The 14,588-nt window shown below is 39.4% G+C and overlaps 1 protein-coding gene across 4 annotated transcripts in view; it reads right to left on the reverse strand.

The window, feature by feature from the left end:
* Positions 1-3,215: 3,215 nt before the first annotated feature.
* TJAP1 (tight junction associated protein 1) overlaps positions 3,216-14,588 on the reverse strand; it is a 73,209-nt gene continuing 61,836 nt past the window's right edge. For 3 of the 4 annotated variants that reach the window (XM_070932493.1, XM_070932490.1, XM_070932489.1), the window contains 5 exons: positions 13,916-13,982; positions 13,426-13,455; positions 10,338-10,445; positions 9,113-9,196; positions 3,216-7,619 (listed from right to left, as the gene is read on the reverse strand). In XM_070932493.1, coding sequence (XP_070788594.1) covers positions 6,306-7,619; positions 9,113-9,196; positions 10,338-10,445; positions 13,426-13,455; positions 13,916-13,982 — 1,603 coding nt within the window. In that variant the 3' untranslated portion in view covers positions 3,216-6,305. The remainder of the gene's footprint in view (positions 7,620-9,112; positions 9,197-10,337; positions 10,446-13,425; positions 13,456-13,915; positions 13,983-14,588) is intronic. The other variant, XM_070932494.1, reaches the window with a different exon arrangement.

Consider the following 14,588-nt stretch of genomic DNA (forward strand, 5'->3'; position numbering starts at 1 on the left):
CCATCAACACACTCCATTTGCAACTCCAGAGAATTCATCCCTATCCCACAAGTATCACAGGGGACAAGCTGACAACGATGGATACCTAGCCCTCTCTGTCCTCCAGATGGAATACAAGTGTTGAACCATATCTTCCTCCCTGAAAGCCATGGGCCAGAGATCTCTAGGATCAAGGAAGAATTCACCAAGTAGGCCCAGATTTCCTAGATTAAACCTTCCTACTCAGCCATGGAAGTGGAGAAAGAGAGAAAATGCCACTATGGATGATTGAGAGCCAGATTAATTTATAGAAGCAAATGAGAGAGAAAAGTAGCATCGTTCTCCTCTTTTGTCCCCCTTTCTTCTTCCTCCCCAGACTTCCACTGCAATAGACAAGAACTAGGCTGATTGCAAAGGGAAGATATATGATACAGGAAAGCAAGCCATCCTGTCCTCCCACATGCAAATTTGGTTGAAGAGGAAGAGGCAGTTCTCCTTAGATGGAGCAGAAGATTAACATTCATGTGTCAAATCCATCAGGCTTTTCCAAAAGGCAGTCTTTCCACAACTTGGGGGGGAGGGGGTAGTCCGTAAGTCCCTAGACTAAAAGAATTGGAATTGTTTGCTTCTATGGATCCTGTTAGATCTGTTGGAATTGGGTGTAAGGTAGGGTACTTCCCTTGGCCTACAAATTCTATAATTTTCCAAAGGCATTCCAGGACCTGTTCCCATGATGCCTCTGATTTTGGAAGCTAAAAGTATATAAAGATGAGAAAGATGCTTTTAGAATATCCAGAGGACCAAATGAAGATTATATAACACACAGCCCATTAGCTACTGCCTTAGTCTTATTACTAAGAACCTATTCCTTGCCTATTCCATTTTCCCTAGACTTTTGATCCCATGGCCAAGGGTGAGGCATAATCATAATAGCCAGCCTGGCTTTATGGCATATATTAATCTAAACTATACAGGTTTTGGTTGAAGACATGACTTCTAATGTAGACACCAAGTGACAACTATGGGTAGAATATAGGAAAGCAAAGTAATAAAATCAGTCCTCATATTGGGACTTTTCAAACATAGTAATCTATTTAGAAAGCCTCTAGAGATATGGATCTTACTGAGATTGAAAAAAGAAACTCCTAACCAACCAGCCAGCCAACCAGCACATGCCTAACCTAACCTATCCCTAATCAACAAGAAGACAAAGGAACCAGGACATCAGACTGAGTTTCCCCATTTCTTGTGCCCCTACCACACCCAAAGCAGCAACTGGCAACAAGGGACACATTATTTGGAGGAGGCACAGAAACCTCAAATGTGTCATATAGCCTTTTTTTTTTTATTTGATTTATATATCACCCTTCTCCAGAGACTCAGGGCGACTTACAATGCGTTAAGCAATAGCCTTCATACTTTTGTATATTTATACGAAGTCAGTTTATTGCCCTCACAAACTGGGTCCTCAATTTACCTACCTTAGAAAGGATGGAAGGCTGAGTCAACCTTGAGCCTGGTGAGATTCGAACTTACAGTAATTGCAGACAGCTGGTGTTAATCACAATGCTATCAGTCTGCTGAGCCACCAGGCCCGTGACCAGGCCTGGAGCCTTGGCTCCAGCCAGGGAAATATTTTCTCCCACTGGCAAAAGGGGAAAAGTAAGCACCAAACACTGTTTCCAAATAAATGGAGTCTAGAATTTGCCTTCCTGTGGACCCCAAATAACTTCATATATGCATGGATTGCTTGGAACACATTTGTAGAATTGCGTACAGTCCTCAGTCCTCTTTTATAAAACACTGTGAGAATAACTATTACAATGATAGGGTGAAGCATTTTTGGCAGAACAGAAGGTAGTTTCTAGCAAGGACTAGAAACTGTCCAGATGCAAAATTCCATTCTCCGGGACAGCTCTGGTATATCCCACTATAAAATGCTCTGATTTTGCTAAAGACCATTTGACTTACATTAAGTTCTTTTTCTACAACAGAAACAGGGCATCTAGCTCACTTAGGTGTTGATAGATATATATCAATTTCAGCAACTAATTCTACACAGTTCAATCCTCATACGCTATATTTTTCAAAGTGTATTTTTGTTAGGTAATCCTGGGAGTTGTAATACTGAAGCTGGTGGAGAAGTTGTATCTTCCCCCAGAAAGCATTGTGAGAATCTTCTGGTTTTGCCTTGGGTGTGAGTGGGAAGAAGATATCACACTACAAAATCCTCTGTCCCACTGCGTGGTAAGTCCAATGTACCAACTTTTTCTTGTTTAAAAATAAAATCCAAAACAGCTATATTAAAGCACACATAAATGTATTGATAAAAAAAACACTTTAAAAACCTTTACCCCCACCCCCCGTAATGTATCAACAACTAATTCAGAACCAAAGTGATAACATTACAATAGACCATCACACTGTTTAAAGTACTAGTGAAGAATTAAAAGCATATTACAGAGATCAGGTGTTATTACAGCTCATTATCTCTACTAATTTTTATATATTGGCCTTACTTCTATGTATACATTCACTTTGGTCCAACAATAAAAATATTATTGTACAGTATTACCATCATTCTAGAAATGCAATTATATATCTCCTCTGCAAATAAAATACAAAGACCTTGAAACCCAATAGGAGGCAGCAGTGTCTTCAATTTCTAATTAGGATTTTTCCAGTAAACCCTTGCATGGTTTATAATGGACTTCCAACCAGAGTTGGTTTGGATTTCAAACACAACCTTCAAAGTGGTTGAAGGTGAGGTTGATATTAGCAAAACATCTAGAAAGACTCATGTTGGAAAGACTGGTATACAAATATATCAATAATTTGAAGGGACTCTAAAACCTAAACGCTGAAAATTAAAAAAAGAATATATGGTTCTACTTTACTAAGGATGCCCCATGCTACACTAAGGTCTTCAGCATCCTGCTGAAGACCAAAGGTCAATTGTTACCTAACTGATAATTCCAGGGGGAAAAAATCAATTTGAATATAATCATAAAGGAAAATTAACCTTGGTGTAATTTACAGGTAGAGTTGTATCTCAGTGGTATAGCAATCTTTTGCATTAAGGTGGTTCCAGGTTAGATCCCTTGCATTTCTGGTTAAAAAATCAATTATCAAGTTTTGAAAAATAGCTGTGATTGCACCTTTAGAATTTTAGCAAAGATTTCTATGGTCTGTTTCTGATTCAAACCACAAAATAAATAACCGACTGCACAGACATATTTTTAAAATAGTTTTATTTCTGCCTTTAAAATATACATTATCAGTTTGAAAATCTCAAAACAAACAAAAACCAAAAAAAAAAAAAAACCCCAAAAACCCCAAAACAAAACACACACCACCACCACCAAAACATTTTAGTTGTAGATTAACAGTCTTGAGTTGGGACTCTAAAGTGTGGGAGCAGCTAAATGAGTCAATTCAAGTTCTCCAACAAAATACTGCCAGAGGTGAAGGGCTAAGAAGCCAGATTGCACAAGGACAGTAAATTCACTTGATAAATTATACTATTCATTTATAATAATAATAAAAAAACATTTCCTTTCTTCTCGCTTTCTTCCCCCAGCCTTTAGCCCATTAAGTTATTACCTACAGGACTACCTGAGTGCTTGGGTGGCATGTCAACAGCACTTCAAAGGTCACTTATAGAAGGGGTTAAATGGGTACCCATAACATCTGCAGGGCTTTAAATAATCCATTTCTGGCCCTTAAACCAGATCCAACTTTTGTTTTCAAAAAAATGTAAAAAGTCCAAAATTTTAGATCCCACCAACATGGAGGGCTGTGAGGGCCAAAAAAGGGATGGTAGCGACCCTGAGCTTAATTTTATGGGTCCCTGCTATCTACCCAAAGAGAGAAGGAAAAAAATATTTAGATTATTTGGTTATCAGCTATACTTGTGCCAGCTTCGGAATGTTTTATGTAGCCAAACACAGAAAGGAGAACTGGATCTGGATTTAACATATTGTAACCAAAATGGTCTCGAATCGATTCCATTGACCCAATTAGCTCACGAGAATGATTTCATTTCAACTAGATAAGATTCAACCAATACTGGTTTAAATAAAAGGTCACCAAGCTGCCCTATCTCCATCAGTAACCGGATTAAAAGAATATAGGATTGAAACAGAAAAAAATAGTGACCTTTGTCCTCTTCCATGTAGTGCAGAGAAAATTCAAGGAATTCACAAACTAAATCAAGAGAATGAACAAAGAAGTAAGTAAATTATCAGCTAAAGAAATCAGACCATTAAGTATTATGTAAGCTAAAGGAATAATATCTTTAGCACCAGTTTATTATCAAAAAATACTGTGTTACATCTCACTAATACAATGCAGTAGCTAGCAGCTTAACTAAAGGAATGGTCCATTAATAAGAATTTAAACACGACCATATCCAAAAGGTCAGATATGACCAGATTGCTGTATTTGAAAAAAAAAAAAAAAGGCCATAATATTCTCTAACAGAAAATTTCCAAAATCTCATTCAAACAAATAACTGGCAAAAACAATTAAGCGAAGTAGCCAAGAAGTTTCTCTGGTTGCATGAATAGCAGGGCAGGTTAATGAATTCAAATATGGAGATTTGATTCTTTAATGAAAAATTCTTAACACTATGAAATTAGTCCCGCCCCTCAAATGCGCAAATAACACACAAAAACAGCCAGAAAGGAAGAACAAAATACTGAATACAAGTAGGAAACCAAAAAGGGGGAAAGGGAATAAAAGACCTTGGGTAAGGCCTTGGAAAGGCACTAGTGTCAATTTGGACCCCATATTGGGATGCCCATCCTCATCAGCCGTCTCCAAGGGGGCAAACAAGAAGTATCTAATTTTGTGCCAAGAAGAGTCATCAAGAGGCAAGCTGGCTGTATGGTTTAGTCTTGGATTAATGGGAATTTTTTCCTCAGCTAGTGAAATAATTTTATGGACCAGACGTAAGATGACTCAAGATCAAAAAGCTGAAATATCTCTTCTACAGTATGTACCACCCCATCCCACAACACTTTTCTGCTCACCCAAAAATGTAGAGAGAAGTACATATTAACAGTTGAAGACTTGAAGCAGCATTCCTCAATTTGGCATCCCCCTCCCATAAGTGTTGAAACCACACAGCCCTATACAGTCACACTTGCTGGGAATTTTAGCCCCTACACGTCTAAAGAATAAGAGTGAGGAAGACTAATCCAAAGGAAAACATAGATAGTATACTATCACCAAATCATGATCCAGAGTATCCAAGTGATAGCTAAACAAGACAGCTACACAGACTCAGCTCATTATGGCAAACAATCTAGCTCAAGTTGGGAGACTATGGCAGGGAGTCTGAGGTCTAGTTTGGCAGAAAACCCCAACTTCCAGAATATGGCGCCCCACTCCCCATATGCAACATGCAAAGAAACGGTAGAGGTGATTCCTGTGCCTCATCTGCCTTGTTGACCTATGCATATAGCCACAGGAAGGCTTGGAGAAACAAACATGAACTCACCAAAATGTTACAGAATTCACCAAAAGCTTACAGAACTGAGGATATTCATTCACAGAAGGCTTTTCACTTCATTCATCTTCTTCACCTGATGGCTTGGTGGGAGACTGAGGCAAGAAAATAGGGACTAAATATTCCTATGTCGTGCCACAAGCCAAAAAGGTAGAAATATAGGCTTCAGGTGTCTCAGGACTTAATTTGAATTAATTGGAACTGATCAGTAAGTGTGAAGGCAGACTTTTTGAAGAAAAGAAATGAAGTCAGGTGGAACCCCTCACCAAGCGTTTTGAGAAAGGACGCATGGAGGGGAGATAGAAAGCGTGCCTTTGTTTCAACTGCTCCATTGTTCTTTACCTTAAGAGGGAAGGTCGGTAAGGTAATTAACATCAGATTCAATTTCATACAGTTAAGAGTGCTTGTGTAGATCTAAAATTGTGCTGGTTTTCCAATCATATATATTATTATAATTGGACTCAGTGTTAACTATTTTCTAGATCTTGGCCTTCAAGTCAAGGAGAACAGGTTGAAGAAGGCAGGCACAGAAAGCACAATTCTCTCTCTTATCCACACCTGAGGAGTGCTTGAGCAGTCAACATCAGCACAACAGAGTTGCCAGCATACATCCAAGTGCATCCTGGTGCTAGAGAAGAGCTGTCTCCCCCTTTCCTGTGTATTAAAAAGACAGTAAATACTTAAACATTGCCTAGAATTCCTGGCCAAAAATAATGTGATAGCAATCCCTTGAGTCTCAGGGCTTGAAGGGCAACCCTGGGAAGAGAATGCAACACTCAACCTGGGTAGCCAAGACAATTCTTCTTCTCCATTCTCAAGTAAGTAAGTTGCCTTGCTCCTGAGCCTGGGTTAAGCTGTCCTTCCGATGTAAATGATGAACCCCCATTCTCTTGGGGCTGCGATGTGGGCGCCCAGGAGGTGGCTTGCTCTTACCATCCTTGCTCTGCTCAGAAACCCCCTCCTGGCTATTCACCCTGCTTTCCAGGAGCAACAATTCCTGTTCTTCACCTGGGCTCCCAGATGAGTAGTCTATGTAATCTTTGGACTTCTCTGGTGAAGAAATGACAGGCTCTGCCATCCCCTCAGTACCAGACCCTTGCAGCAATTTGCAGCTTTCGTCTTGGGAGAAATCTGTGCTGTAATCAGAAGAGAAGTGGTTCCGGCGACTTCGAAACTCTGTGCTGTCGATGTCCATGCTTGAGTCTCTGCTTACAGTCCAGCTGTAGCTCTGCACGGATTCTTCACCATCTGAGTAGGCGGAAGCTACCCGACCTAACTCTTGCATGGAGCGGCTGAAACGTTTCTGGAGCTCCTGTGCTGTGTCACGACTAAATGCAGTACGGTTTACTAGCACATGCTCTGTGGTGGGAGGAGCCTTATCCACAAACATCCGCTGCCAGTTAGCTAGTAAATCCTCCTCGGAGCTGGCGGAGCTGGCAAATGTGCTGGGAACCTGTGGGGGGCTGCTGAAAGGGCTGCTTTGAGAAGATCCAGGAACCCGGCTCAACTTAGGGGAAGGTTGGTAGGAGCAGCTGGAGGCAGAGCGTTGACCTGAGGCTGGGCTGCTAGGAAGGGGGCGCTGCCTGTCACAGTTCTCATCCTCCCCCTGGACTAAGCTCAAAGAGATAGCTTGGCGGGTAGCATAAGTACAATTGGGCAGTGGGCTGTTCTTTGGAATCCGCACCTTGTCCTCAGAAAACTCGATGACTTTCCGCCCTGGATACATGGGGTGGGGAGGGGGAGGGGTGGGATATGGGCTTAGTTTCTCAAAAGCAGGCACCTCCTTTGGCAGGCTCTCCAAGCAGTTCTGTGGCTTGCAGTTCCCATTTTGCTGTCTAGATCCCTCCTTCCCCTTGCTTTCTGCTTGCCCCGAACTTACACAAGTTTCAGGAAGCGTGCCACTCATATCTACATGCACAAAAACATCTTCAGCCATAGAGCAACTTCCACTGCTGGATTTGGCTGAGTTCAGCACCAGTGATTCTGGCTTCTCCAACACTCTAGCAATGACTGAGGTGGGCACAACATCAGAGGGAGCCAAGGTGTGCAGTTCCTCCTGGCCAGGGCCTACAGAATCCTGAGTGTTTTGCAAGTGCTTGTTGACCATATCTTGCAGCTCAGATGGAAGCTAATAAGAAAAAGACAGAGTAGTCTGGAATTAAAATCGCATATAGGAAACACGGTAAATGGGATGGACAAATACACCACGGTGTCTGTAGAGGGTTCTGCAAAACCCATCTAAATTGCTTGTTCTAACTAAATGTAACTGAAGAGCTTTTCAAATATGTAATACCTACATTCAAAATACTTCTCTTTCTATCCCAGAATCAAGGGAAATATTGTGCTTCCAATATACATTTCGAACAAATAGAAATATTTGTAATATCTTGCATTCCTTGCTTGTGTTACGCCAACACAGTACCATTGATGGGTGGAAAAAAAAGTTGATTGCCACACCGAACTGAATAACCAATTCCCTCCTTGCTCTTGTTATAAGCTACGTCTGCCAGAAAACATCTAGTAATTACAGGGCACTGTCTTGGCCAAACTGCCCTAGAATTAGTTCAATTGATTTTGGAAACAGAACCACTTTGCACTCCCTGGGAATCTTCTCATGGACAGTCTGTCTAGCAAATTATAACCAAGGAGTACATCATTTTCATCAGCTTTCATCTATGCAGTTACACAAACAGATTCCGTGCAGAACATCTTGAAGAGCATCCTAGAGCTGAGCTTTTAGCAGAACATGGTCCTTCCTTGCCTCTCTAAGATGCCTTCCTGCAGGACTCTGCTCTTGTTCATTTCCCAATAAATACTGCAGCAATTCCTGTAAACCATGAAAAGAGGAATGACAGGGAACATGAAAGCACCCATGGCAATGATTAAATAGGATGAATGCAGAGGTGACATAGTCTTTGTCCCTGACCAAATGCCCTGTGATGGACCAGATGTGTTAGGATTGCAAAGACAAGCATTGCGCTAACATAAATATCCAGCAGTAGAAATGTGTAAACACTGATACCTGAGAACATGTACCAGGCCTGCAAATATAAATGAAAAAAAACCCCACCCTTTTAAAAGTAATATATGGTAGAGGACAGGAGGAATGTTGTCCAGGAATGGGGTCGCGATGGGTTGGACACAACTTCGCAACTAATAACAACGAAAATTTCGGACTATAAGACGCTCCAGATATTTAAACTTCCTAGTCTAACTAGCTTCCTTGTTTTCTGTCCTGGCTACTAAATCGCCTCCTCACTTTAGTTAGTTAAAAATCCCTGTAGTAATCAGATTCTGTAGTAATCAGATTCTTGTACTGGATTACTAATTCTGTTATAATATCTCATTGTACTGAGGACTCATATAGAAATGGTTAACTGAAACAAAAAGAGGAAAGTTAGGATTAATCAGGAGGCCTGCAATTCATGAAACTCTTCAGGAACCTACTGAATTCAAAGCCAATGAGGCAATGAAAATGAGAAACATGTACAAGATGACTGGCATTAATTGTTTATTGTCCCCTTTAGGAAACAGAAATCCCAGAAAAATAAGGACATGCAGTTCATCCCAGGCCATTAAAGTGATTCACCACTCCTCAAACCCCTCCAGGTTTTTACTCACATCAGCAAATTTGTGGTTCCGAAAATGAGATTTGTTGCACTTCAGGAGCTGCACTGCTAAGTTACAGTCTAGCCGGTATCGCTCCTGTCAAGACAACACATCATAATTGAAGAGGTATAGCTTGGAAATGGTCCACAACAATGTGATGTCCCAGGCAAAAGTACAAAAGTATTTCATAATGATGAAAACAAAACAACTGAGAACTTGCAACAGTTTATGGCAGGGGTGTCAAACTTGCATTGTCATGTGACGTATCGGGACTTTTTCCCCCCTTGCTAAATCGGGCGGGGGCAGGGCCAGCACATGACGCAACCGGCCTGCAGCCCACGAGTTTGACACCCCTGGTCTACGGCAACCCAGAATCTTCAGCTGAAGGCTAAGGACAGAACTAGTCTTGATCATATCAATTTCTCTCACAAGTCCCAATGAACATTTTAGAAAAATAAAAATGCATTAAAATGTACAGCTACTATATTTTACTACTTGTTCTAGCTACTAGCCTCTTCTCCATTGTGGCTGATTAAAACTTGTGCGATTTGACAAGTTCATTCACAAACTAGAATAGTTATTTTTAAAACAGGCTTTACGAAAGACAACTACTGTAAGCAGAGAACTTCATAGCTTTTCAAACAGAAGTCAGTAAATAAGGCCCAAGAAAAGACTTAGACTATATCTACTGTAAAGATAGGACCATATATAAATCATATGTAGGTCAGGCTGATACATCAGTGTACAAAGCCAACAGGAAAAATAATTAAAAAATAAAAAAACAACTCACTAGACCAAAAAAAGCATCAGAATCCTTGGTAAATGTCTGATAGAATAAACTGAGTTGTATGGCTGTCAGTTAATGCACTGCATTTCCATACCTAGGTCCTCAAGATATGCTAGCATATGAACCACATCAAGTGGGAAGGCCCATATTCCTAATTTTGTACATTTTAAAAACACCCAATTGGGAAAGGCTGTTCTAAATGAAACACAGATTAAGTATCCCAATTTTCACAATCCATCTTCCTGAAAAAGTATATATGTCAATATGTTGCTTGGATAGGAATTGGGCTCTCTTATACAATGCCAGTTTTTTTTAGAATAGTTGATCTTCAGCAGGCTGTCATCTGCTGCTCTTCACAGAACTTTAAACACTAATACACTTAAGTAAGGATAAGCCTATTAATTATTTCCCTATTTCTTACACAAGATCAATATTCTGAAAAAATCTTACATTAAGCTCTTCCAGTTTATTGATAGTTGTTTTGGCATCCAGAAGCTTATTAGTGAGCTCCACAATTTCCCAATCAAGAGTTTTCCGATCCATTTCAGCTTTTTTAATCTAGAGAATAGCAATATACAGGTGATGAGTCACATTAGTCAACAATTGGCAGTCTTCATCCTTGCCCTCTTCTCTTCTACATCCTACCCAACTCCAAAAGTCAAACTCCTTTTCTTCATTTAGCTTTTTAAAAAAGAGGCTTTTTTAACCCATATAATTCTTTTTGTGTGTCTTAGGGAGGAATGACTTAGGAACGCAAACTCTGTTTGAGTGTTTCTTGACTTCTTCATACCTGTTTGCAAAAACACCATACAAACATGAAGAATGCCCTTTAAATCAGGAATTGGCAAACCTGAGCTTCTGCTGTACTCCAATTTATATCATTTTAAGCTAGCATTATCTATTGTCAGGCATTATAAGAACTGAAATCCAAGAACATCATGGAAAGCGAGCAAGGTCAGACTTTAGTAATTTTGATTTGAATAGACACATTTGAGAAGGAGAGAAATTATGCTTGGGGAAACTGTGAAAAGCTGTTTGTGTGTATTCATCTAAAGAAAAATAATAGGAGCACATAAAATATCTAAAGCAACTGTACTTATTATATCTTCTACTCATGTTTTCCACAACTCTACACATACCCAGGTTTTCTGTAACAATCATCTACTGTAATTGTGGGGCAGAGGAACAGTAATGGCTTCGTCTGAATCTCACCGTTACACATGGCCTTTAATTGCATAATACTCCATGTTAATTAAAAAAAATATCAATTTTCAAGTTTTAGTCTAGACATGGTGGGAGAATGGTAGGAGAAAATCTTGGAAACAAGCAGATATTGCACTCTTTAAAAACATATCAGATCAATATCTAGAGTTTATCATTAGAAAGAAAAGGTTCCTGCACCATGAGATTTAAAATTTTATTCTCCTACACTTACCTAGCATTGCAGGCTAGTGTGTATATATATATATATACACCCTCAATCATTGTTATTTATTACACTTGTCCTGTGCACCTTGCTCAAAGCATGTATTTTTGTTTGAATTCATTCCAAGATGGATTTCATTTTTGGTGGGTCACATCACTTTTATTTTAAAGAATATATATATATATATATATATATATATATATATATATATATATATATATATATATATATATATAAGTGAAGTGTATATATATATATACAAAAGTGAAGTGATATATATATATATATATATATATATATATATATATATATATATATATATATATATATATATATATATTCTTTAAAATAAAAGTGATGTGACCCACCAAAAATGAAATCCATCTTGGAATGAATTCAAACAAAAATACATGCTTTGAGCAAGGTGCACAGGACAAGTGTAATAAATAACAATGATTGAGGGTTTTTAAATTAATTAATTAATTAATTAATTTCTATTCCATCTTTATTATTTTTATAAATAACTCAAGGTGGCAAATATATCTAATACCTAATATTTCTTCTTCCTCCTATCTTCCCACAACCACCACCATATGAGGTAGATCAGGTTGAGAGAGGTTGACTAGCCCAAAATCATGTATGCTGGCTTTCATGCCTAAAGCGGGATTAGAACTCACAGTCCCCTGATTTCTAACCTGGTGCCTGAATCACTAGACAAAACTGGATAGTGTTTATTTAAGCAGGTAATTCAGAGACTGTCTGAGGGGCAAAAAGTAATGTTTAAATGCATGCCATTTTGAGAAGAAATAGACTTAAACTGATTTGCGCATCCTAGCTCTCAACTATTTCTTGAGTCTCCAAGACTGTCCTTTTATCTCAACTTCTTCTAAATAAGATATTTTGCTGAAGTAGCAAAAGATAAGGATCTTAATTACGTATCACAGGAATGGCAAATTCTGCTCTGAAATTTCAATAGGCATTTGCCCTACAAAAGTACCTTACCTTTTCTACAGAAAAACAGCCCAGTATCACACAGGTCTAGTGTGCCTCATTCAGACTAATAGGGTTTGCTTTCAAATAAGTGTTAACAGCCTTTAAATACCGGTACTACTACTACTAGATTGATGATGCAAGTGATTGGGGCCCGAGTTTGAGGAATGAATGTTGAGATCTGACTATTACTTTAAGCCTACTTTCCTGCTCACGCTATATGTGTTTCCTGCCTCAGTGGCAATCCCACCCAGCAAAGCATTCATAGGAAAGGAGTATGGTCAGGATGGGATTCAGGGATCAGGAAAATACACAACTTGTGCTTTCCACTTTGTCCACTTGTGCTTTCCATGAAAATTGATTCTCAGAGTATTCATTTTGCATTTAAAGTAATACCTTATTGTTCTAAAGCCCACTCAGAAAAATTTTGTTTCTTTTTCCCGTAGTTATACAACTTGTGACATAAAGTGAGCAGGATCAGAAGCTTTCTGTTATTTCACACATTCACCCCATTTATTTTATTTTCAAATTTATTTGCCACCCATCTCTCATTTCATATGACAGATAACATAACTTTCACACTAACACAAAGATTACTGACACCTTTGTGTCAGCAGCTGCTTCAGCGAAACATTTCACTTGATTTGAAAAACGCGAACTTGTTCCCACTCCATTCTGTCTTGTGAAGCATGGGTGTTGATATTGGATTAAAATGATAATGATTTAATACTGTATTTTTACTAGAATGAGAAATCCTTAGTTTTGGTTATGGTGATTGAAGCTTCTGAGAACTGTACTACCCATCTCCTAGTTCTGCAATGATAAGAAAAAGTACTGCATTTCATGTCAGTTTGTGGATTAATTTTTTTGGTAGACAAATGGCATCCCCTGCCCCCCCCAAAAAAACAACAACCCTATGACATCCCATAAAATAGGATGGAGTAAGTCATGCTAGGAAAGGATCAGCTATTTCATTCAAACCCAAGTTGCAGGCTGATTCAGATTCTGGATCCCATCAAAGACAGTGCAAGTGGGGCTGAGTAATGCATGGACAACAATGAAACTGGAAAGGCTGAAACATGTGAAGAGGAAAAGAAAAACACACAAACGAAAAGACGCAACTGCAAAAATCCAGTTTTGACTGAGAGAGGCCTGAGAGGTGAGCACACCCAGCATGTGCCAGCAGCAGCGTAGGAAGGAAAGAAACAGAGACAGAGACAGAGAAAAAGAGAGAGAGGAGAGAAAAAAAGCCATGAGTGTTATGAATGCACATAATATACAAATGTTGGCTCTACTCTGACACCCCACAATTCATGACAAAACCATCCCACCCAGATTCTGCAATAGGTAGCACGTGACAACTCCAAGAGTCTTTTAAAAAGCTGGAGACAAAACTACAAATAGCTGAGTTGCAGGAGACACCCAAAACACTGTTGCACAAAACACAAGACTTGGAAGCAATGCTCATTTTCATCAACTCTACACTGAAATTCTATTCCAAATCTTGATTCATTGCATGTTGATATTACTATACAGTACTGGTACCCTTTAAGATCTTTAAAACAGTTAGACCTGCCCATTCTACTCATTATAGGGCCATACAATCACTTACCAGGGCATGCAGCTTCTCCTCCAAATCCTGATTTGTTCTTTGTGAAGCTGTGTAACTATTTTGCAATCTAAGATATAGAAGAGTAGCCATGTTACTAAATAGGCACAAAAGGTTCCCCAGGGTGAACACCAGATATGACATATTATACAATGGACTGTGGTATTGTATTTACAACATGCCTTAAACTCTGCCATGTTTGGGTATTTCATCTCCTTCTGCATTAATCTGCATGAAGCTTGAGAAAGGAGGTACAAAATTGGGGGGAGGGTGTGAGAATGTGGGGGGGGGAGAACAAGTTTGATAAGGGGAAATGATCAAAATTCACTCCAGTGAAAGAACAGAAATGTTGAAGACTATGATAAAGCTTTCAGAGAAATCTCCCAATCCTATATGGTAGAATACAGTTATCAGTAAAGGTCAGTGGTGAAATTCAATTTTTTTTTACTACCGGTTCTGTGGGCATGGCTAGGTGGGCGTGGCAGAAGGATACTGCAAAATCTCCATTCCCACCCCACTCCAGGGGAAGGATACTGCAAAATCCCCATTCCCTCCTCACTCCAGGGGAAGGATACTGCAGAATCTCCATTCCCACCCCACTCCAGGCAAAGGATACTACAAAATCCTCATTCCCTTCCCACTCCTGGGGGAAGGATATTGCAAAATCTCCATTTCC

Source organism: Pituophis catenifer, unplaced genomic scaffold, assembly GCF_029215685.1.
Source record: "Pituophis catenifer annectens isolate HBS135680 unplaced genomic scaffold, rPitCat1.0.hap2 SCAF_1, whole genome shotgun sequence".
Lineage (NCBI taxonomy): Eukaryota > Metazoa > Chordata > Lepidosauria > Squamata > Colubridae > Pituophis > Pituophis catenifer.